This window comes from Ascaphus truei, chromosome 7, assembly GCF_040206685.1.
Source record: "Ascaphus truei isolate aAscTru1 chromosome 7, aAscTru1.hap1, whole genome shotgun sequence".
Classification (NCBI taxonomy): Eukaryota; Metazoa; Chordata; class Amphibia; order Anura; family Ascaphidae; genus Ascaphus; species Ascaphus truei.
The window spans coordinates 50736565-50762864 of record NC_134489.1 but is presented as its reverse complement, the minus strand read 5'-3'; the positions used below and the strand labels follow the sequence as shown (position 1 = coordinate 50762864).

At 43.5% G+C, this 26300-nt stretch overlaps 1 protein-coding gene across 1 annotated transcript in view; it reads left to right on the top strand.

The window, feature by feature from the left end:
• NABP1 (nucleic acid binding protein 1) overlaps window positions 1–26300 on the top strand; it is a 43758-nt gene that overhangs the window by 6123 nt on the left and 11335 nt on the right. Inside the window, exons 3-4 of the mRNA XM_075608348.1 lie at window positions 8161–8232; window positions 23673–23763. Of these exons, the coding sequence (XP_075464463.1) occupies window positions 8161–8232; window positions 23673–23763 (163 nt within the window). The remainder of the gene's footprint in view (window positions 1–8160; window positions 8233–23672; window positions 23764–26300) is intronic.

Below are 26300 nucleotides of genomic sequence, written 5' to 3'. Positions count from 1 at the left end.
ATTGTTCTTTCTCAGAGTCCTTCCATGACTGTACACACGATGGTAGGTAGGACCACCTTTGACAAAGCAGCTGAAAAGGGCTTCTTCCACCTGATCGCAAGTCTTTCATTTAGCCAAGCTGCAAGACTTTCTGAAACTATTACATTATAGAGCCCAAATACCCTCTTCCCAAACTATAACTTCAGGATAGGAAAAACTGTCATGGAGGGACTTGGAAAGATAACTGAGAAATATATATCTTTCTTCATCGTCCTTCATGACACTACACACGATGGGGATGTACCAAAGCAGCCCAATTAAGGGTTGGAAGAGTGGAATGATGGCTAGCAAAACCTTTCTTCCAAACCTAGCCTCTTCAGAGGCTGAGACATCTAACTGTATAATGCCTCATGAACGTATTCTGTGAAGACTATGTACTGTAGCAGCTTCACATGTCTTCAGATGAGGCAAGGGCCTTATTGGCCCATGAACTATCTATGGCTACAGTAGAATGGGCCTTGGTTATTGATGGACAATCCAGGTGACTAAGCTTATAGGCTTTCTGGATATATGGCTTAATCTATCTAGTGATGAATGAGAGCGGTGGGGCAGTCTCTTCTTTTACCAGAGAACAGTACAAACAACCGGTCTGACATCCTGTAAATCTTAAGATTAATCGACGTAAGTATAAGTTTCTAACCACAAAATGTAGTAGGTGTGTTGTGCTCCAATAGACGACCCATAGGTTCAAAATAAACTTGATTGTAGAATCCTGCACATGTATACTCCCCAGTGGTTGGACATGATTTAAATCCCAGGCATAACACTCACAGCTCCAAGATAAACCGACTAGTGGACTAGGATCTCCCACAGGCCCTGTACCCCATAATGTTGTTGTAACCCTTGCTGCAATCCATTAAATCATTTTTTTAATGGGCACACGCTCTTTGGATGTTTTTTTTTTTTCCCTGCTTTGCTGGTGCCTGCTTTTTCCTATCTGTTTCCTAAGTTTCTAACCACACCTTAGCAATGCATATGCTCGCTTTAAAAAAAAAAAAAGTATGTATGTATGTCTTCCCCCTTTTGGATTTGAAGGGATAACTACAGTACGTCCTGCTTCATATGGAAGGCAGAAAACTTTTGCTTAATTGATGTATAGGCCACATAATTATCTGATCCTGGTTAACCCTGAAATAAGCTGCTTTACAAGATGAGGCCTGCAATTCCCCAATTCTGGCCAAAGTAGCTGCAAGGAATTACCTTGAGGGCAAGCCATTAACTAAATGATGGAATAATAGTTCAAAAGGCACGGAAGATAATGCTGCCAGAACAGGCACTAACGGACGGAGTCAACTGTCTATCTTGAGAATTTGAAGAACTTCTTATCCAAGGCGGTATAGAAGAAAAGCTCCTGAGGCTGTAACTTGTAATTTAAGAGAAATAAGACCTAAGGCCTTGTCATATCCAGTGTGCAAAAAGTCTACTATGAGGAGATTTTTGCTTTTTGTCTGATCTAAGCCTTGTGAGACGCCAAGGCACCACTGGAATGGCTTACCTGGCTCAGTTCCTACTCTTGGGGAGATGGGGAACTGCAGACAGCGCTAGATGCAAGTCATAGGCAAGCAACTTTAAATCTCCCGCTCAGAATAGTAGGCAACCTCTGTTACGGGTGTCTCTAGTGACATTTCAGAGTACACCGCTTGGTCCATCTCCATACTAGCCTGAGCAAGGTCTATGGAGCTGAGATCAGTCGCACCTTTTCTAGATTCTCTGCCTCCATTGGTTGCCGCTGCGGTCTCCATGATTTCCAATCGGAGCGCCGATACTGTGTTGGGCCAATCACCGTGCCAGGGCTCACCTGTGTTGGCCAATCTGTGCTGTGGGTGTTACGAGGCTGAGGCAAGGAGGGCGGGCATTACAAACCATCCAATGAGAACAGCGCCTACCTGCCCATGTTATCAATGCTGACTTATCTTTTCATAAGATAGGCGCCTCTGTCGGGGCAGATAATGGCTCCTAGATAGAAGGCTGGCCCATCCCCACTCTCCTTTGTCCTCAACCCCCTCGTGCAACCAGGTAAACGCTTATCTATGGGGGTGTAGGCTGGGTTAGTGTATTACCAGCCTAACATGCCCAGGGAACAAAGAAACACCATTACAAATGCAAATACATTCTACAGGAAATAAAGGTTTGCACACATACATTCACATAATATATTTAGCCAGATAAGCCACACTAGGATGTATACAGGACAACCCTGTATATCCATCCAGATGTTGGGGCAATGGTTGGGCTTGGCCTTTATTATAAGAGCCTCATTGCCTATATTGTCAGAGGTAATTTCAAGGGAACTTCTATGGACATCTTTAGAAAATCTAAAAACATGGCCCTTTGGCCAGAATGGGACTATAATGATGGCTTCTACTTTCTACTGATTTTTGTCTGACGTCTCTGAACTATGGGCATAGGAGGGAAAATGTATGCTAGTGGGAAGTTCCACATAATCAACATTGCTTCCGTAAAGGTCACTTTTTGATCGCGAAAGACCTGAAGTTTTGCCACGGTCTATATTGTGGGTGTCCCCCAACTGGAAGTCACATGAACACCTTTGGCTTTAGAGACCACTCTGTTGGTTGGATGTTGTGATTACTTATATCTGCAGAAATATTTGGTTTCCCTGATCTATGCAGAGCTTTTATGTGAGGAACATCAATTTCTGCTCAAGACAGGATCCTTGAAACTTCTTTCCATGTCTCTGAATTTCTTCTGCCTCCCTGTTTGGTCAAGTAATCCACTGCTGTGGCATTGTCTTAAATGACTCTCAGAACTCCTGAGGAAGAGATGCTTTGAAGTCTTGAAACGCGTAGGGTTAATCTAGGTGAACTCGTGAGGACCCCGTAGCTGAAGAACAGCTGGGAGCAGTGGCGTTATTGAGCGAGGTCAGACGGCGACGAGTTTGTGGAGTCTGAGCCGCACAGCTGATCCGGGACGCCTGCTGCCAATTTCAATATGGCACACCTTCACCAATTTCATAAAGATTGCAGTTGCGATCTGTTTTATTGGGAATATTACATTTATTTTTTTAACCATCTCACAAAGTCAATCACTGGAACTTTCAGATTTGATCACATATATATTATCAGAGGTAATGCACTAGTGTGGCATTTTCTGTCTTGTCTCCTAAACATATGACTCTGCTGTCAGCTTACAGTACCACAAGTCTTCAAAGAAATTAATCTGCAGTTTAGCTGAACCAGACGGACAATCATCAGAATGGGTTTGGCTTTGATACAGACCTATTCAGTTAAGGTCTATCTGCCCAGGCGCTATTATTCAAGTCTCCTCTCCTCCTTTTTTTTTTTCCCCCACCACATGCCTAGCCAATAGTGAAACTCTTAGCATTGTTTTATGGTCAGATGTCAGATAGCAGTATACCATATGGTAAACTCTAGAGGGCAGGTACTCTACTATTAATACATACCTCATTGTACATACCTTATGTTAATTCCCTTCGTATTCTAATCTGTATTCTAATGATTTTCAGTAAAATAAATGCTAGAGAGAAATATAAACATTTGTATTTTCCCTGCTTCCCTGAGCTACCTCTCTCACTGCCAGAAACTCCTCCACCTCCCTCTGAGTCAGCATTCAGAAGCAGGGAGGAGGACTGAGGCAGAGATGACACAGCTGCTGCACATAGGAGCCAGCATCCCTGAAATATTGCAATCACCGCTAATCTCCCGTATCAACACACCGGGAGATTCTGTCGTTCAGATATATCTAATCTGTTTACTGCCCAACCCTACAACTTTAGTGAATGTTTCTTGGAGTTGTGGCTAGTCCGAAGGGAAGTGCAAAAACTGGTAATGAGCCTTCATCACACAACCTAAAGTATCTTTTATGGGACATTCTTATAGTGATATGCGTTCCTTAAATCTATCAATGCTAGGACTTCTCCGGGTTGAATAATGAGCATGGACCTTAGGGATTCCATTTTTTGAAGGGGCTAAGCTTTAAAAACAAAAAAACAAAACAGGGTTACGAATTTTAAATTGACCCAGGGTGAAAGCTGAACCTTGGACTATAAAAAGATTGGAATAGATTGTTCCTCTGGAACAGAAAGATAATCTGAATAACTCATTGCTGGCACATGTTGTGAACTGCTTCTACCAAAGCTAGCCCCTTGTCCTGCCATTTTAGCAATGTTGAAATGAGAGAACTGTTCTTTTGAGTGACCTTGTTGAGCTGTTTTTGACCATCTACAATACCCATGTACCCATTGTGATAATTGCCTACTGATCCCTGAAGAGCGTTAGCCTTCCTCCTGGAGGAGATTTCGGGGACAGGACATGCCAATTTTCAGAAAGTGGAATTCTTCGGAAAGTATCAGCTCGAGCCGGGCTGTTCCTTCCCCCAGTAATAACATGATCAATCGGACTAAAAACTACGCCTGTGAAATGTTCTGTCTGGAGTCCTGAAAGGAGCATCTATCCAAACAAGGACTTTTTTTTTTTTTTTTTTTTTAAAGCTCCTCGACATATCGTCTTGAGGTAAAAATAACTTCCTCTTGACACTTTTGCTATTATGGCATGTAGTGATTTCCGCAAATAGTATCGCCTGAAAAGGAGAGTGAAAGCAGTCTGTTTTTAGAACCGGAATTTAGCAGCCCAGGATCATAGCGAGAGCTTCTAGCCAAAACTGCTAGGGATGAGAACCTGGCCATAAGCTTGATGGCATTGAATGAGGTATCGCACAAAATCAACTGCTTTTATAGGAATACAATGCTATTGGATTCTTTGCCTCTTCACACCAGCTTACAGATGTTCCTCTATCTGGACTATCCATAATTTCATGGTATGGACTATGCAGTCCAAGGATACAAAGGGCTTAAAAGCTGATCCAATAGTGGAATAATGTTTAAATGAATCTATCTATGGGATTCCAGAAGGGGAATAGTGGTTCGCTGTGTAATCTTGGCAAAGGCTGAATTCACCTTTTGTGAGGACTCTCAGTCTTTATTTATTTATTTATAAAATATTTTACCAGGAAGTAATACATTGAGAGTTACCTCTCGTTTTCAAGTATGTCCTGGGCACAGAGTAAAACAAATAATACATGGTTACAAGTACAGTTACATAAATGAACAGGGTATACATTATATACAAGACATTGCATGCACAGTTAAAGAAAATGTATATTATGAGTGTATGAAACAGTTACAGACCAGATTAAAATGTGTGACAGCCTTAGATTTGAAAGAACTTAAACTGGTGGTGGATGTGAGAGTCTCTGGTAGGTTGTTCCAGTTTTGGGGTGCACGGTAGGAGAAGGAGGAACATCCGGATACTTTGTTGAGCCTTGGGACCATGAACAGTCTTTTGGAGTCTGATCTCAGGTGATAGGTGCTGCATGTGGTAGGGGTGAGGAGCTTGTTCAGGTAGCTGGGTAGCTTGCCCATGAAGAATTTGAAGGCAAGACAGGAAAGGTGAACTTTGCGCCTAGACTCGAGTGATGACCAATCAAGTTCTTTAAGCATTTCGCAGTGATGTGTGTTATAGTTGCATTGGAGAACAAAACGACAAATTGAATTGTAGAGGGTGTCAAGTTTTCTAAGGTGGGTTTGAGGTGCCGAGCCATATACTATGTCTCCATAGTCAATAATTGGCATTAGCATCTGCTGTGCGATACGCTTTCTGACCAGGAGACGTAGGGAGGATTTGTTCCTATAAAGTACCCCTAGTTTGGCATAGGTCTTGGTTGTCAGAGTATCAATGTGCATCCCGAATGTTAAGTGGGAGTCGAACCATAAGCCCAGGTATTTAAAACTAGTGACAGGTGTTAGGGTGGTGTTAGCATTGGTTCTAATCAGGAGCTCAGTCACTGGAAGCTTTACAAATTTAGTCTTGGTCCCAAATACCATTATTACAGTCTTGCCAGTGTTTAAAAACAGTTTGTTTTGGGAAATCCAGTTTTCGAGTCTCAAAAAGTCAGACTGAAGTATGTGTTGAAGGTCAGAGAGGCTATGGCTGTGTGCATATAGGATTGTGTCATCTGCATACATGTGTATTGAGGCTTCCTTACAAGCTGTGGGAAGATCATTAATGAACACTGAGAAGAGTAGGGGCCCCAGAACAGAGCCTTGCGGGACACCACAGGTGATATCCAGGGGGTTGGAGTTAGAGCCTGAGATGGACACATGTTGGGATCATCCTGATAGTTAGGGACTGAAACCAGTTTAAAGCATGCTTCCCTATTCCAGAGCTCTGGAGTTTGTTAAGCAGGATAGCATGATCAACTTTATCAAAAGCCTTTGCAAAATCTAGGAATACTGCACCAGTGAGTTGTCCCCGTTCCATTCCACACTGGATTCCATTGCAAACTTTTAGCAGGGTAGTTACGGTAGAGTGTTTGGGACGAAAGCCAGATTGGAATTGGCTAGGGAAATTTGTCTTGGTATAGAAATCGCTTAATTGGGAGTGGACACATTTTTCCATGACTTTGGATAGAATTGGGAGAAGTGAGATTGGCCTGTAGTTTGAGACAGTGTTTTTGTCCCCACTTTTGAAGATTGGGACAACTCTGGCAGTTTTCCAGATCTTAGGGATGTGGCCTGCAGACAGGATAGAGTTGACTATGGACGCAATTGGTTTGGCAATGGCTGGGGCACCAAGTCGTAGGAACCTAGATTGTAGTAAGTCGGGTTCACATTGGCTGCTTAGTTTTAGTTTGAGGAGCGCTTGTCTAATCTCCTCTTCAGATACTGGGCCAAATTGAAAATTGTGGGCAGTGTTGGGAGGGGGTGGGACTATAGGGGTACTCCCAGGATGAGATTCAGGTTTGTGGTTTGGGCTGCATTTCGCTAATAAGTTAGTGGCACACCCCACAAAGTAATCATTGAATGCATTTGCAATGTCAGTGGGGTTTGTCAGAGTAATATCCCCCTTAGTGATATTACGTGGTTGTTGATGGTTAGGAGGCTGGAATATATTGTTGATAACCTTCCAGAAGTTAGCTGGGTTTGATGTATTCTGGTGGAGATTGTCAGAGTAATATTGGGCTTTTGCATGCCTTGTTTGCCTTGTGCACATGTTCCGCATGCATCTGTAGTGAGTGAGATCCTACACAGAAGGGATACATCTTTTCCAAACGGTTTGTGATAAAAAATATATTTTCTGAAGCCACTCATTGCCCATTATATCTTGGACCACTTGGTGTACAAGAAAAAACCTCCACTGTTTTCTGACAGCAAATTTGAAACGACCAAAAGAGGCTCTGAAAGAAATAGCAAAGACACCGGCTTCAGAAATCCAAGGTGAAATATTTTCTAAGTCCAGCTTTTTGCGGCCAAATTCTGAAAACTGAACGTAGCGGTTGCAGCTAGGATTGCAAGACGAATTTAGTTCCAGGACGTTTGGAGAGAACTCAGTGAAGAGATTTCAAGTCCTCCAGAGGAAAGACAGCGGTGGCCTCAGGGACGTCATGCCGATTTGGGTTCCAAGACATTTCTGGCTAAGTCCTGAAGAAGACTCCTGTTTAGTGCTCTATTAAGCTAGGAAAGTGTAGTTTTTTTGCCCCAGGTCCCATGTGTGCTCTTATGTAGTTTCATGCAAATAAATCTTCAATTTATTTCACTTATCTTGTTTTGCTCAATGTATGATCCAGATAAAAAGGTGTACATGCCTGGTCTCCCGTGACACTCTCCTTGCCTGCTTATCTCCTCTCTTTCTCCCCCCCCCCCCCCACATGCTCTTCTCGTCTGCTTATCTGCCGCCGCCCCACATTCTGCTCTTCACCTGCTTTATCCTCCCTACATGTTCCCCCTCCTCACCAGCTTCTCTCTCCTACATGCGCTCTCTCCCGTCGCTCCATGCTGCACAGACAAAAGTGTTTGGCGGGACACATGTTTGACACCCCTGGTCTAAGAAGTCCATGTGAGAATTGATGAGCTGTTACATATACACTGGGTATTTGTGACTACCCAGAATCCTTGTAAACAGATTAACCACTTTTTGATCTGACAAAGGTCTTGTGGAAGAGCTGCAGATATATTCATGGGTTCTCTCTGAATCTTCTTAACAAAATTTGCTCAGTTGAGTAATTTTGTTTACCTGGTGTGCTTAACCTTTCTAAATGAAGAATGCATTTGTTTTTCTCATCTTGACTTTGGGTTTGTTTTTCTAGTTATGCGTCTATGTGGAAAGGATGCTTGACACTCTACACTGGAAGAGGAGGGGACCTTCAGAAAATAGGAGAGTAAGTGTTACTTTTCTATTCTTGCCAATAGAGAAATTGTACATGTTCAGATTAACCCTTTCAATGCTTGAAGTCTGAGTTTGCGGTTCTTTAAATGTTTCTTATTGTATAGATGCAGCAAAAAAGGTTCTGCAAAATGTGACTTCTTTGTTGTGTGAATATATTTGTATATATTTTTTTTTAATATTCCCCCCCGGCAACCCATTTTAAAGCTGTTGATATGGAGAACAAGAAGAGTAGTGTGGATCTTTTAATCAGTTTGTTTCAGTGATAAACTGTTGAAGTTTAGTGTGGCGTTTCTTCTGTTTAAAACTCCTATTCAAAGCTTTTCTCAATCCTTGGATGGATAAAACATTTTAAAATAAAGTTGCCACCCTTAGTGCTAAAACTAACAATACATACAGATGTGACCAGACTTGCTGTTCTCGGTGCTGTGTTTGTGCGCAGCTGCCGTACAACACAGCAGCCACGCGCGTTCATGGCCCCAAACAGTAAGCGCCCCAGGATGATTAACTGCGTTAATCCTCCCACCCATTAGCCGGCATAGAGACAGTCTCTAAGAGCTGAGCAGAGAAGCGAAGCAGTCTGTGTGTCCCGGAGCAGCTCTGAAGCAGTCTCTAGCTGTCCTACCTCTTGATGACGTAGATGCCCGAATATGGGTTTCTACGTCCATGAGGGGCAACATTTGAGGACCGTATTGGGTTATCTACTTCATCAACGGGTTGGAATGAACACTTAAATGTATTGTCCAACCCCCTTGGTAACGTAGATGACAAGATATGGTCCTATAGTGTTTCTCCTTGTTATCTACATCAAGGGGCAGGACAGACCCGACTAAATTACTTGGCCCCCTTCATTATCTTAGTGGCCAAGTGCTAAGATAATGAAAGGGTTAACCATTCTCCCTCCCCCCCTCCCCATCTCAGGGCAAGTACCCACCTTTGAACTTAATCCCAAAAAATGTACTGTGTAATGAGGACCTGCCACATAAAACATACATTTAAAATAAATATAAACACTATTAAAATAACAAACCCCCATTTAATTCTGTGGCTTATCGCTACGTTAATGGGTTACGCTCTCTTGCCACCCCCTCTCAGGTGACTACGCACCCCTGGGCAACTACCTGCATCACCCATAAACCCCACCCCGCCCTCCCCCCCACCCAACAAAGAGTTTTCTCAGTGTTTCTTCTCCCACCCCAATGTAATGGGGCAATAGTCCTATTTGCCAAATCTGGCTAATAGCGCTTTTGCCTATTGAGAAGCATTAAAAAAATAAGTTTCAATAAAGTAGACATTACAATAAAATAACAATCCAACACCTTTTGATCCATTGATTGTCACTGTGGCTACCTAAGCCCTTAAACAGGGGCTTAGATGGCAGCATTGTCAATCAGTTACTACTCTAAGTACAAATGGTACTTACCCCTGCCAGAATGAAGACCATCCTCAATGGCACCAACAGGTAAATCCAATAAAGAGCTGATGCCCATACTTTAAAAAAACAATCCTAGCCCAATGTCCAAAAATATTTTAAAAAAAACCTAAAAAGTAATCCCTGTTTGATGGCACAAATATAGATCCAGGTTGATGGATCCACAACTTGATCCAAAGCAATGGATCCTCCATTGATAGAAGAGCAGACTCCATTGAGTAGTTCTTGTCTTCTTCCTGTCAGATGAGACACGACAGGCCTTATATCTTATATCAATCCTCTTGGTGGCTTTACCATGTGAACATTCATCAAATTTGGCTGAGAATGACTTCTCAATCAAACTTGATGGAATCGTGGTTAATCAAGCAAGCTGATTGGTTGGTTGAATTGGGTGCTTTGAGGTAAAGGTAAGGAATGAAATGGTGAATCAAATGAGTTAAGTGTCCTGTCCAACGCCCTTGATGACTACATAACCGAATATGGTCCTATTGTATTCCCCCTTGTGATGTAGATACTGATATTTGGGCATCTACATTAAGAAGGGGCAGGACAAACTGACTGCTTCAGAGCTGCTCATGGGAGACGTGGAGAGAGACTGCTCTCTGGGGCTCTTCTGTGCAGCTCTCAAACTGGCTGGCCCTGTTGGATTAAGGCCGCTCTTATAGTGCCGGCAACGATGAGGCGACGTCGCCCGAAAACAAATATAGTGCGCGTGACGGAGCGACGTCACGGAAACTGGAGGCCGGCAGAATTTAAATTTCAAGAGCTGTCGCGACACGTGACGGCCCTTGAACAAATCAAATTGCTGGAAGCCTGCGACCCCGCCGCCCGGTGACGGCACTATAGCTACGGCCTAAGACTGCGGAGGACTCGCTTTAATCCTCCCGTGCTTCAAAATGTACTGTGTTCTGGGCCGCGGACAGGCTGTCGATTTCAGCATGTTTGTCTTAAACACTAAGCAGCAGGTCTGGACACATCTGTATACAGTGAAGGAGGATAAGTAGAAACAGAAATGGGAAAAGTAGACCCGTACGTAGTACTCAACAATTTCACAAAAATATCTCTCCCAAAGCACTTTGCACTCCTATCGTCACTATTGCTAATTATAGCTTTCCTTAGTACGGTTTATGGATTACAATGTTAGGTTGGTCAGGTAGAGGAAAGGGGACAGTTGCACTTGTAAACATATAAAGATTTCAAATTGTTTATTGATCCTGATTCAGTGAATCAAGAGTTGGAAGATAAGTGTGTGCCAAATTGCAGAAAAATCAATTTGTGTATTGTTGCACTTTTTAGTTTAACACACACGTGCCCCAAAAATTATTTACCCAATATTTCCTGTACATAGCTGTTGCGCCTTTAGGACACAAATTGTAAATAAAGGATTGTTTACTTATATAGATTTTTACATTCACCCATTCTGTACTTAAGTTGCAATAGAATGCATAAAGGGTGATGGTTATGGGTTAGGCTGTAATGTAATTAATGCATGTATTTATAAACTATTGGTGGTCTGCGTTTTTTATTCTCCTTTGTTCCAGAAAGAACCCATACAATTTGATTTAAAGATGCGGCTATTTTTTATTCAATACATTTTACTGTTTTTTTTTTTGTTTACACTTTTTTAAACCAATATCGCTCAATGGTTTAAAGTCGGAGGAGTATTCAAAGACCTAAACTTAAAATATTAAGCACGTCACAACAGTACAGCTATCTGCTAAATGTTAGGCTTTCCTATCTGGTTCCAGAGATTGCTCTGCCACCCACACAATCCACAAAGCACATTTTTCCGTTGGTAGTTTTGGTTAATGTTTCACACTGTTTTTACCAGACTGAGCGAATTTCCTTTTAATGTTTATTCTTGGCATAATGTGAAAGGACTAGCAGCATGGGAAACTGAAGTCCTCTATTTATTCACAGGTCAGGTACGGTGCAGGCAGCCGCAATGCGAGCTTCCACACACTGCCCTGACTGGAGGGACCACCCTCTAGGGCTGAGAAAAGGTAATTCAACCTACATGCTAGCTCAGTCCTGTATGAAACTCGGCCTTTGTAATGATGTTCCAGGTACTGCAGGTTGGATGTACATGCATGGGCAGTGGTGGGCATCATGGTTTAGTTGGTCTCTCTAAATTCCTTGTAGGTTGTGATTCTCTTTAAAGGACCTAACCAAAGCGGTAGATGTAGTAACCTGGACAGCTGCATCCAAAGAGATGTGTAGGGAAGGATTCATGTGGAGTGGCGAGAAGGTCAAGTAGCAGAAGTGAAGGACGTGGTTTCTAAAGGAGATAGATGTTGGGATATCACATGCATTTAGAAAGTGCATTATAGGTTTTCACGGTGATGAAACAGACCCTTGTTCAGATACGAATGAATGCTTCTGACTGAGTCCCAGTCATACATACAGTGTAATACAGTGTCTGAGGTCAGTTTTATTAATGGACTGCCCAGTAGCCATACATATTTTTCTGGTAATAGGACATATTTTATGTAGGACCTCAGAAGTCCTACACTAACAGACCCACTGGTTCAGACAAGAGGGTTTTAAGACAGGGAATTTTTGCTTTGAAATGGAATCTGGGAAGTAATAATAATAGCATGTTCTTGTATAGCGTGTTTTTTGGTGCCTGAGGCACAGGGAGATGAAGTGACTTGCCCAAGGTCACAAGGTGCCGACACCGGGAATTGAACCAGACTCCCCTGCTTCAAACGCTCAATGCCAGTCAGTGACTTTACTCACTGAGCCGCTCCTTCTTCCTGTAACAATAGTATGGCAGTTTTCCTTTACTTAAGCTAGTAGCATTATATAGATATGAGTATCAATTTACCAAACCTCTTCCTGCACGTTTTAAACACTTTATTAAGTAGCAACAGAGTAAACATGACCAAAATAGACACGGATATGATGCCTTAAAGAAATAATATAAAATCCATGTGGAGCTGTACATGGCAGAAGTGAGGGATTGTTGTCAATCCCTTGTGGCTAAATGAGAATTGTAGACTCCATAAGGTTCTTGCAGTGATGGGGTACATGCAGTAACATTCAGGTGTTCATCTACAGTTGGCCAACTGTGAGAGGGCTGTTGAGGATTATTGGGAATACAGGGATGGGCAGTTTTTGCTTGTGCGAGGTCCTGTTTAACAGTGAGATACTAAAATAGTACTCTTTATGTATAAATGTGGAATACTTGCAGGTGCTGAACGCAAATAAAGATACCCAGAATTTTCCAATCAAAATAGCGGCACTCTAGGGTCACTTACCAGCGATATGCGGTCTATTCGAACCCCAACGTTTCGGTCCAGCGCAGTGTAAACCGTGCAACTGTTTCAGTTTTTAAAGCTGCAGCTTAAGCTGTCATTACATTTGTTTTTACATTTTTTTTATTCGTTCAATATGTGCATCAATACTATCTACACACTGACAAGTGATTAGCAACGTTGCTGCTCGATCCGTTCTCTTGTAATCGATCGCTGAAGATTCGACCCTGGGTTCACTAAATGCATCTTGGGTCCTGTTCTGCTGCACTGATAGCCAAAGTTCTGTGAGGAAGATCATGTGACCAGGCAGGCACTAGATTTTAATTGGTTTACTGCTAGAGGGCAGGGCTCAAAAAGGTGATGCTGTTTCAGAAGGGGAAGGGGGGGACTTTGTAAATGGTTGCTATAGGAACAGAAATGCTTGTTACATTAGAAAACATTAAAATTGTCTTTTAAAATTATTATTTTTTCTTTTTAATGCTACAAGTATTTTCTCATAGTACAGAACTGATTTATTTAAATAAAAAAAGCACACATGAAGGATATTGCTGGAACTGCAGCTTTAAACCCTGTGTCCCTTCCTCGAAAATGACCTCAGGAAAGTGGAATCTACAACAGAATCAATTTATATGCATAATCATAAATATCAAATATTGTTGGATGGCATATTGGGTGTATGTCTGCTCCCATACCGCATGATAGAAATTGCTTGAAGTCCTTCACATCGAGAAGCTTGAACTTCCTAGTGTTTCACTTCTCAACACTGAACAAGAGAAAAGGAAGTGTCTCTATCGCTAATACTGGCTGTTCCCCCTCCGATCTGTTCCACTCAATCAATATACCAAAAAGCATTAATATGTGTCACTATTTCGTTCCACACACCGGATCTATTAGACGGGAACTAGAAGTGTCACTGCATCTTGTGTGTTCCAACTGGAATCTGTTCCCTAAGGCAGGGGGGTGCAAACCTTTTTCCGTGCCCCCCTGCCGGCGGTCCCCTCACCTCCACGCCCCCTCTCTTCCGCTCCGGCATTACTGACTTTTACTCACTGGTTTACTGACTTTACTGACTGGGTGGGTTACTGCCTTTACTGACTGGGTGAATGGGTGGGTGGGTTACTGACACTGGGTGGGTGGAGGGAGACAGTGTGTGGGTGACTTACCTTGAGCGGGTGTGAAGTTGGCGGCCGGGTGGGGGGGCGCGAGACAGGTGGGCTGTGACAGGAGGCGTGAGCAGGGTAAGCTTGGTTGGCGCTTCCACTCCGTCCCAGGTTGGGAGGGGGGGGGAGTGGCCGAGAATGGCGGCAGGAGGCGCGTGCAGAGGGAAGGCTGGAGGCTCCCGTGTCCCGGCCGCCCCAGAGGACAGTCAGCCGCGACCGCCACTGCCGTGCTCCCCCCGCGCCCATGTCCCTGCAGCGCGCGGCCAAGCAGGGTTAAGGGCGCCGCGAGGGGGACGGTAATGGCCAGGGGTAACGGACCGGCCGCCTGAGGGGGAGCCGGCGAGTGAGCTGCGGGTGAGGGGGTTCATTGATGAGGGGGAGCCGGGTGGGGGGCTGGGTTGACGCGGTACCGGAGGGCCGGATGGTGTGAGTAGTGTGCAGGGGTGAGGGTAGGTGTGGTCAAAGAACCACACAGGCCAATGAGGCATGTGGGGGTGGGGCGGGGCCACAGACCAATCAGATTGGCCAGAGGCTGAGTGACAGACCGACGGACCAATCAGCTTGCCCAGATGCACAGCAAACAAATGTTTTCTGTTATATATATATATATATATATATATATATTTAATAGTAATTCGATCTGGTAATTCGTTTTCAATAAAAAGGTAAACAAATGATAGAGAGAGATAGATATATTTGTTTACCTTTTTTATTGAAAACGAGTTACCAGATCGATTCGTTCTCCTGTGATCGATTAGAAAAATCCTGCTTCCCAGGGTTCACTAAATATCTGTCTTTTAGTTTTTAAATCAATCCTTCAGTCGGTGTAACTCAAGAGCTACAATGTATTCTTAAATTAGTAAGGTAACATTATCTATTGTTACAATTTACAGCTCAAGCTGCTGGGAATATTCGAAACAAATTATCACAAACCGTAAAGTGCTACAAAAATCTTGCACTGCAGGGGAAGTGTGCTAATATTGTTATAGAAATCAAGATTCTCTATTAAAACTGATTTAAAATGGATTACTCTTTAATAACCTAATACCGCTGCTAAGTGACCGTGGAGTACTTCTATTTGATTCCTCACACAAGGGAGGAAATCAAACCCCTCCCAAGTTTCCATTTATGCTTACAAACAAAACGTTAAATACTTGCACTGTAGGTGTGTCTTTCTTTATACTAATTGAACCTCGCTTATGTATAGGAGTTTGTCAGTGTTTTATTTACTCCTAGCCCACCCTGTTTGTCAGAGCTAATAAAGATTCTGGAGATGAGGGAGGCTGTTGCTCAAACTCTTGTTGAACACCGTGACCGGAAACAAAAAGGAGTAGACCAGTAAACCTTTAAAATGATTAAAAAATAGGTGTCCGGGAGGACTTCCGGTGACTTCACCAGGGATGGTTGGGTGAACGAGGAGCTCCGTCGACCCTCCTGCACAATTTTATTAAAAAGCACCAAAAAAGCTCAAATCTCGCCCTGATTTCGAGCCCGAATCAGAGCTAAACCCAGATACAATGTCCTCTAAAGGAAAGAAGCCAGTGGTCCCAGGGGTTACGAAGTTTTTCTCTCCTTCCCCGAAAAGACCGGAGGAACATACAGAAAAGCAAGATGGCGGCGGTACACGAGGCCAGCCGACCCCCGCGAGGGCCCAAAACCAGCCGAGGGGAGACAGGGAGGAGAGAGAGCCTCTCACACGTGAATATATGGAGGAGCTATTCATCTCCATGCACACAAAATTACATCTTTCCCTACAAACGGAAATCAAAGAGGCAGTGCGGGACATAAGAGAGGAGATTGCCTCATTAACTAGCCGAACCACTGAGGTGGAGAACAGAGTAGAGGAGGCCCTCAACAGACAAACGGCAGCGGAGGAGGAGATCATCCGCCTGAGGGAGGAGATCGCGGCTTTAAGGGAGAGCCAAGAAGACCAGGAAAACAGAGACAGAAGACAGAACATCAGAATAAGAAATGTCCCTGAAACGATCTCCCCCTCGCAAATCAAGCCTTACCTAACAGATCTGTTTACAATGATATGCAAGGACATCGCCGAACGGGACCTCGAAATTGATAGAGCCCACCGAGCTCTAGGGCCTAGATCAGAAGACCCCAAAAGAAGGCGAGATATCATTGTGAGGCTTCACAGTTACTCCTCAAAAGAGAAAATCATGACTGCCTGCCGTGAACTGGAACCCCTCACCTACCAGGGCGAGCCCATTCAACTGTTCAGCGACATATCAAAACTTACAGTGAACCGGCGCAAAGACCTAAAGCCCCTCACCTCCTTCCTGAGAGAGAAGGATGTAAACTACCGCTGGGGCTTCCCGTTCAAACTGGTAGTGAACAAGGGAGGTCGGTTCTTTACCATGAAACACCCAGAAGATATGTTCCCATTCGCCCAGGCCCTGGGTCTGACCCCCCCTCCCTCATGGATGGACTCCACCCCACACCGCGGACAAGAAGATGATCGAGGCGGCCCAGCAAGAGTGTCTGAAAGAATCGCTGACTTGCATCAGAAGACGCAGAAGGAGAAGTAAGGTAAAGCTGCACTTACCCCCACACCCCCCTGGAGCCGTGACCTGCCGAAACCTGCAACGAGAATGAAGATGGAGCCCTGATGCGACTGCCCCCGAGTACGACCGACGCGAGAATGATCTCTCGGAGCCACTCACGCGAGAGGTTGATACACCGCGGGAACCACGGGACATGGCCGCTCAGGGAGAAGAGATCCCCGTTCAGTTGCCCTGACACGCCGATCGCACAGGATCTCTACGATGCTGCGAACGAGGCGAGGAGAACACAGGGCCGCTACCCAGAGCGGGGTAACGTTTCGGTGCTGGCACGGATGATCCCGCGATGGTGACCGGTCTGTGGGGACTTTCGGGGGGGGGGGGGGGGGGGGGAAGAGCTAAATGTTTATCATGCTGTCCGAGGACAAGAAGTGGCCTTGCCTTCCCCCTCCCAACCCACCCGCGGTCCCCCGCGCCCCCCCTCGACCGCTAGATAAGACTGCCCCCCCCCAGGGAAGACAATCGCAAGCGATACAGGGGATCAAAAGTGCCCCATATCCCCCCCCTTCTCCCCCTCCTTTCTCCCCTCCCCCCCTCCTTTCTCCCCTCCCCCCTCCTTCCCCCCAGCCCCCCTTTCTTCCCTCCCCCCCTTCCTACCCCACCTTCCACCCCCTCCCCCCCTCATCCCACCTCCAACCCCCTCTCCCCCCCCCTCATCCCACCTCCAACCCCCCCCCCCCCTCCCTGCCTGTTCCCCCCCCCCCTACCCCCCTCCCCTGACCCACCCCCCCTAGGAACACCCACCCTAAAGGGGCTCAAGCCAACTGATCCTCCGGGCCCCTGACTCATAACAGTAGCCCAGGTCAACAACTCAAGGTGCAATAGATAAAGCAACTCTAGGGTCCATGACTCCCCGTGCCCCCCGAAAGGTGATAGATCCGGTTACACCCTCCAAGGACCGTAAGCTCGACAGCTGGTCAGTAGACGACCGGTCTTCAGTTACACTAGGCACTTAGAAGCCTAGTCTTTTTCTTTCTCTTCCCCAAACCCCCTGCTGAGACTATCCCAGCAGGGACCCTTCCCTCTCGACCCCTCCCCCTTCCTTGCCCTACCCCACCCTCTCCTTTTGCCCCAGGTGAGCAGCCCCAACTTTGTCACCCGCGCCCTAAGGGTAGACCAGGCCAATACCCCGAAAGGAGAAAATTAGAGAATAAAGCAAAACCTCGCGGTTGGAAAAGGCGAAGTCCCAGAAAACTCTACTAACAAAAAATTATCATGGCTACTCAGTCAGTAATCAAACTGGTCTCTCTTAATGTAAAAGGCCTGCAAAACAATAGAAAGAGACATTTGGCTCTTCAGGAAATGAAGAGCTCAGGAGGGGATATAATCTTCTTGCAGGAGACGCACTTCACATCCCAGGACCAGCCTAAAACATTTCAAAACGCATTCCCCTGGGGTTTTTTTTTCTCATTTAGCAGTAAAAAAAGAGGGGTTGCGATATTAATCCGCCAAGGAACCCCATTTAATCTAATAAAAACAGTAACAGATCCAGAGGGTAGGTTTCTCGTGGTGTACGGGACACTCTGGTACAGCTATAGCCCTAATCAACATATACGCCCCGAACGAAAACCAGACAATGTTCCTGAACAAAATCCTGGAAGAAATAGACCCAGAATACTTACCCTCTATGATAGTGGGAGGCGATCTAAACATGACACTCAATCCGACCGAGGACAAATCCTTGGACCCGGGTCGCTCGCACACACCCCAAACACTCTGAACAAAGGGAAAAAATTTAGAGAAATCCTCAAGGACTTCTCACTGGTAGACATATGGAGAACCCAACACCAGGGACAGAGAGACTATACATTCTTCTCGACACCTCACCGGTCCTACTCACGCATTGATTACTTCCTAGGAACCAAAAATGTTCTAGAGGCGTCCACAGACTCAGATATAGGCCCAACAACGTGGTCTGACCACGCGCCCATTACCTTAACCCTATCGGTCCCATTTGTGAAGTCCTTCTCCTATAATTGGAGACTAAATGACTCATTACTAAACTGCCCCGAAGTGGAGTCAAAAATTAAAAAAGCCCTCAAGGAATACTTCACAAATAACTGTGGATCAGTCTCATCGCCTGCAATCCTATGGGAAGCCCATAAAGCGACGATCAGGGGAAATTTTATCTCAATCGCCGCCCATAGGAAAAAAATTAATGCTAAGACAGTAAAAGACCTGACGGAGAAAATAACCAAATTAGAAATAGAACACAAAACAAATCCATCCAAAAGACTCTACAAGGTACTATCCGCCACCAGAAACGAGCTAAAAAGCATCCAACTAGAAAAAGTTGAAAAGGCTCTTAAATGGACTAAACAAAGATTCTATGATAAGGGCAATAAAGCAGATAGACTCTTGGCCTCTAAATTAAGAGGTATACAAAAGAGATCCCAAATCACATCAGTCAGGAGTGAGTCCGGTGAGATGTTATATATCGAGAAGAAAATAGCGGAGCAATTCACCAAATACTACACCAAACTTTATAATTTGAAAACCCAGAGGGGAACCTCGGAGACTATGAGATCAGAGGCAATTTCGCTCTACCTCAGCGACTGCGAGCTTCCCACATTAACAGAGGAGGAAAATTCCTCCCTCAATGCCAAAATAACTAAAGAAGAATTGATTTCCGCAGTAAAGTCCTCTAAGGTGTCAAAAACACCAGGCCCAGATGGCTTCTCCAATGCATACTATAAGAAGTTCATCCCAATACTGAATAGGCATTTACTAAACCTATTCAACTAATTTCTGGAAGGGAATCCAATCCCCCCATCTATGTCATCGGCAAACCTTGCCATTATCCATAAAGAAGGGAAGGACCCGGCGCAATGCGGGAGTTACAGACCCATATCGCTCCTAAACAATGATCTTAAACTATACAGTAAGATCTTGGCCAATAGATTGAACCCTATACTGCCCAGACTAATTGACACCGATCAAGTGGGTTTTGTCTTGGGGCGTCAGGCATCAGACAACACCCGGAAAATTTTCAATATTATTGAACATGTCCACCTCACAAACTCCAGGGCAATGCTCTTGAGCCTAGACGCAGAGAAGGCATTCGACAGAATAGATTGGCTATTCCTAACCAAAACACTAGAGAAATTTGGTTTCAGAAATACATTTCTAGAGGGAGTCCAAGCCCTATACCAAAACCCGTCGGCAATAGTCAGGCTCCCGGGAGGAAACTCCGAGAGATTTCAAATAAAAAATGGCACCAGACGTGGATGCCCCTTGTCCCCCCTCCTTTTTGCTCTCACCATAGAACCACTGGCGGCTAAAATACGAAATAATATTAATATCAAAGGCGTAGCAATTGGAAACACAGACTACAAAATCTCCCTATTTGCCGATGATATTATTCTGACGTTAACCCAACCACAAACTTCCCTCCCCAACCTCCAAAGAGAGCTAGAAGACTTTGGCAGTATCTCAGGATACAAGATTAATAGTGAAAAATCTGAGTCTCTTAATCTCAGTCTCACAGAGCCAGAAGTGAAACTACTTAAAATAAATTTTGCATATAAGTGGAGCCCTTCATACATCAAATACCTGGGAGTGAATGTATCGAAGGACTACCAATCACTATATTGGCACAACTACCCAGCTCTCTTTGACAAAATCAAAAAGGATTTGAGCAAATGGGAAGACTACCAGATATCATGGATCGGTAGAATGATATCCGTTAAAATGAATATTCTTCCTAGACTGTTATACTATTTTCAGACTCTACCGATCCATGTCCCCGGCTCAGAAATTAAAAATATCCAAAACAGGATATTCCATTTTATCTGGCAAGGAAAAAGACCTAGAGTAGCCCGATCAGTGCTATTGTCACCACGAGGGAGAGGGGGCATGGGAGTTCCTGACATCAACAAATATTACCAGGCCGCTCAACTAAAACAAGCAGCATTGTGGAATTCGGAGCCAAATTTGCGGTGCTGGCTTAAAATAGAAACACACTATTCTGAGGTGCCTTCTCTGCCGGCCTGCCTTTGGAATATGAACAGAGAGGATATGCCCCCACAAAAATTCAAATTAAGAACAACTAGACATACCTGGGGGGTCTGGCTGAAGACTAAGCTCAAGTACAAACTCTCGACTCCTGGCACACAACTAACGCCATTCACTGACAACCCCACTTTCCCACCGGGCTGTAGATCGAGACATTACGACCAATTAAAGAAGAAAGGGATCAAAATAGTGTCTGATGTCCTATCCCTAGGGAGCCTCCTAAGTTTTCAGGATCTGCGCGCCAGACATAAGACCCAGGAGCTGGATGTATTTAAATACCTCCAAATCAGACACTTTGTCCAAAAACTGTCCCCGAACCCAGAGTTCCCATCGCATACCCAATTTGAGAGCCTATGTAAACCAGACTCAGACCAGAGGGGACTCATATCAAAAATCTACTCGATGCTAGGGCCCAAGGAAACCCCAACGGAGCATGACTATATGCTGAAGTGGGCTGCTGACTTAAACACGCCCATTGAGAAGGAAGACTGGAAAGAAATATGGGAGGCAGCCTCCGCAACATCCATAAGCACAACCATAAAAGAGAACATCTATAAGATACTCTTCAACTGGTACCTCACTCCGGTGAGACTACACAAAATCTACCCACTGGCATCAGATCTTTGTTGGAGAGGCTGTGGTCAAAAGGGGAACATGGCACACATTTGGTGGCTGTGTCCAGAAATTAAGAAATACTGGACTATGGTCCAAAATTTAATAAAAGAGGTTACAACCCCCGAGCTCCCTATTGAACCACTGACCTACCTGCTGGGAAGACCGATCGAGGAAATCGGCCGACCAGTAAGGAAATTAGTCTCCTTTATTCTTACAGCGGCTAGATGTGAAGTTGCGGCCTCGTGGAAGAAGGTTTGCCCCCCCTCTAAGGGAATGATTAAAAAAAGAATTAACGAGGTGATGCAGATGGAGAAGCTCACAGCCTTTCTAAAACAGAGATCTAACCCATTTTATGAGATTTGGGAACCTTGGTTGACGCTACAGGACAATACCATCCTCCAACACGCTAACATCCCAAACTAATGACAGACAACTGTCACGGGAAAAGTCAAAAATAACAAGCTGAGGGCCGATCGCCTGGGGGCAAAAGCCCACCAACCTCTCACCCCTCCCCCCCCTCTTTCCCTCTTCTCTTCTTTTACTAGCTATAGTCTCCCCCTCCTCGGGAGACCCCATTTTCTGGGCATTTCAATATGCCCACCTTCCAGAAAAGTTATAAAATGTTGTATTGCATTGGGATGTAAAATAACCACATGTATGTCTGTGTTCATGTAACTACCCAATAAAAAAAATGTGAAAAAAAAAAAAAAAAAAATAGGTGTCCGGTTTTGACATCAGACGTAAGTAACACTTTGTGCACAACTGGCAGTGGCCTGTTCAAAGTGGTCCTGGGAGGGATTGTTTTGTGTCTGATCCTTTTTGTCTTGGTAGCCGCTGCATCTTTAAAGACAATGTCCCTATTAGGGGGTTCAACATTATTTATTTTTTTTAAGTAGAATTGGCCTTTACTTTTTTTTATTTTTTCTTGTTCCTTGTAATCACATTCACTGTCGCAATGTCCAGCATTTGTTTTTTAATTCCAAAGAAATATTGATGCAAATTAACTGATGAGGTTCTTTAACCTCTTTGCTTTGCCATGTGTTGTAGGCTTCTTTTGGCAGCAAAAGAGATTTCTATTATGCCCTGTTTGAATTTTTTTTCTAGATCATAGCTAATGGCGAAGACCTTGTCACTGCTTCTTTGGGCTCACTGTAGCATTCTCTTTTACTAATGTGTAGTCCCCATACATGTAACTAGTAGTGTATATCCATGGTTGTTGCTGTACCACTGGAGTTTGGCTTTTTTTGCCTACATTTTTTTATCTATTTTCTGAAAATAAATCACTTAAAATGGCAGTGATGCTGCATTACTGAATACTTTTACTTTACTGCAAACTCCATACGCAGTGTGACTGGGATTGTGGGAACTTCATTTTGATTGTTTTCAGCATGGGAGGTGTGAAGCTATAGGTAATTGTGAATATATGGCTCAAAAAATACTCTTCTTGACCGAATGGGAAATTGCGAGGGGATGGGGCAGGTAGCAAAAACGGTGAGAATTGTACTTGTTTTAACATGTTTATAATGACGACCACCAAGCGTATGACTTGGTTACTCACCACGGTACCCCACAATACCTGGTGGCATGGATTGCGGTGATTGAGTTATACCTGTAGTGCATTTTTGCACTTTTTTAAAACAGTCCCCCAAATAGGCTCTTGGGACTTTAAGTTTAATTAGAAAAACATCCTTTTCCCACAGTCCTGACCTCGGACACTGGTAAGAGTGCTTTCATTGGGGGAGGTAGTTGTGTCAGGCCAGTCAATTATACTAATGTATTAATTGTGGTGGAAAAGGCATTTTCTAGACTGGTAAATGTCTGTATATAGATCTACAGTATGTATTTATAGATTGTATGTGTACTTATAATTGTAACGTAAATGTAGACACATCGGTGTCTGTAATTGCGTGAATATACATTTTTGTGTATGTATATTTGAGACCATGTTGCAGTTCTTAATGCACAATATAGAAATACATACTTGCATTTGTCTTTCTATTTGTGTAATTGCGTGAATATACATACTGTAGATGTATGAAAATGCAAGTCAATAATTGGTATTTTGTGGTGGTTTAGATTTTTGATATTGGATTATTTTGCTGCTTTACATTTTAATGCCAGGAATTCTTGGAACTATTGATTTTTTTAAAAAATTTTTTGTGGTTTGTGACCATTTTGTAGGTGTAACACAATATTGTGACAACGTTTTATTCGTGGCAATGGTTTAGTCTTCCTCCAGAAGTCTTTAAATATGGGCCCAGATAGCCCTGGAATGGAAATTACATGTTTGTTACATCTTCATAATTGAAGTCCCTGAACTCAAATATAAAATTGCAGTGTCTTTTGATTGCACATGCTTTAATGTATCCTTAATCTGGTGCCTCTAGGTTTTGCATGGTGTATTCTGAAGTTCCAAATTTCAGCGAGCCAAATCTGGACTTTGCCAGTCAGCCTTCTAAGCTAAACCAAGCCAAAACTGTAAGTAGTACAACTTTGTCATAACATTGACATTTTCTTATATTGTAATAACACTGCAGAGCTGTACATATAACATTGCATGCACAATAAGCCTCTGCTTGAAAGAGCTTACAATCCATTTTTGTTGCCTGAGGTATAGATGCATTGTGATTAAAGCAAGGTCATAGCGAGTTGACCCTGCTAGGCTACTCCTATAGCTAATATTGTTTTAATGTGGAAAAATATTAACATCTTTGTTGGCAGAAGTCTGGAGTGCATTGACTGTCAAAGGGGTTAAAGAAGCTATTCTCACTGTGTGAGATTTTCGTTGATGCCTGAACTGGTGCTCCCCAAAGCAGGTGTGGCACTTGTGTTAATTAAAAATGGCTGTAGCTGCTATATGGACCAATCCGTAATGGTAATTTGAAGGGAATTGGCGTTCCAGCAGAAACTTGCTAGTCAGCCATATTGGATAAAAGCCATCCTCACAAATGTATAGCATTTCTCTACAAGCAGGTGGTATCCTGGTTTAAGAGCATAGTTGTCCTATCACAAAATTGTCACTAATCATGAATCCCTCACCTTTGCTCAAACAATGAGGTTAGAGTAGAAAGTTGTGGTTTTTCATGGTTCTCAGGAGAAAAAACCCTCAAACCTTTCAATGCAATTGGGGTCACCAAAGGGCTAATGCAACCAAATTATTAAGCTTCCAGCTAAATACTGTATCGTCAAACAGTTAGGGAAACGTGGTGTTTCCGATTTATAGTCTCCGCATATTAAACTAAATCCACTTGATGCTTGGCAAATCACTTGCGAATTCTGATTCAGCAGCGTATTTTTTTTTTTTTTTTACAATCTCAAAAGGTCAAAAGATGCAAGATTCACGGCCTCATGTGAAGGTTTTACACACACTTGTATACATTACAGTAGCCAAACAACATCTTATAGTGATGTCCATTCTAACACTGGAATACCCAAGTTAATTGTGCTGTGCTGGAAGAACGGCCAGTACAATTTACAAACTGCCTTCTCCTCACTGCTGCCCTCTAAAACAGCAGGCAGCGTATTGACAGGTTTACGCTCTTCTAGCAGTGACTGTACATGCATCGGGGCCTTCTAGTGCAATAAAGAACATCACAAATTGGATTAATTTACCCGGACTTGAGAAGAAAGTGTTTATTGGCACGGGTTTGGTAAATTTATCCACTACACATAATATAAATTCTATGCTTTTATACTGCTACGGTTGGTATTGGTAAACAATAGGAACATGTATTTCCTTTTTTTAAATCCCTTTTTCATTTAATGCTGCATGAGCATTAAATATATTCTAACATGTTTCTTAAAGCTTTTTATTCATAATGTGTAATTTCTTGGTTCAAAGGGGCGATTCTTTAGTTACATTTCAGGCAAAACAATAAATGATAACATTGTAAACCCTGGTTCAGGGACTGCCCTTATGTTCTTGTATGTAATGCACTTGTATAACATAATATACTTGTATTTGTACATCTTTTAAGCGTTGCATACATTGTTGACACTGCATAAGTAGAGTAGTTTTGTTTAGAGATAAACTTGTTTAAAAACATGTTGTTTAATCAGTTGTGATGAAAATCCTAACCAAGCTTATCCAAAACCTGATGTATTCTATTTCTACCTTGTGATGTTATTTAGCTTTAGAAATTTTAAACCTAAAATTGTGTGCTAATAAAATGAAGACAAAAGGTGTGAGCGCAAAATACTGTATATTATAAAAACTGAGAAAAATATTGAGATAAACAATAATGTGCTGCAACTGCGGTGGATTCGGTCCAAAATCCACTAATGGAATAGCCGTAGAAGGGTCAAATGCGCACCCATCTCGGTATATAGAAAATAAACAGAAAAACACCAAAAATAGTGCAATACTTAATAATTATGACATTTTTGGAATAGGAAATGGTAGTAGTTTCACTCACATTTTATGTGAGCGATATACACATTTGGGTTGTTATGAAGTAACCAACTCAGCAACAGGTTTTTTTTTTTTTTCCCTCCTGGAAACACGGGATACTCGATGGGACTGGTTACTCCCAGGAAAGACAAGGAGAGGACAACCAGGATAATGTAGACCATCTTTATAACAAGTGGTAATAAAAACAAACACTTACAGGCAAGTAAGCCAAAATCAGCAATGGGACCCCCCTGGGTCATGTGGTAGAAAAGTCCAGGAAAGAAACCCTTTTCTTATGCAGCAACCCTCGTGGTGGCATTCCACATTCAGTCACTGTATTGTAGGGGGCTTCTTTTAGCATCACAGGTATTCCACAATACCACTGCTTCAGTAGCTCCACCGTACCTGTGAGTTTAACCCTACGCGTTTCGTCGTTGACACTTCTTCAATGGGTGTAGTGTCCTCTCCAGTCCTCTCTTTAAATAAATGAATTTCGTGACGTTTTACAGTTCTGTGACGTCCCTTCCGGTTTGCTTTTCACACGGAGTGTTCCTTTCACCAGTTTGTGACGTCACCTAAGCCCTCCCATAGCCTCCCCACACTTGACACAAAACATTGTGGGAGA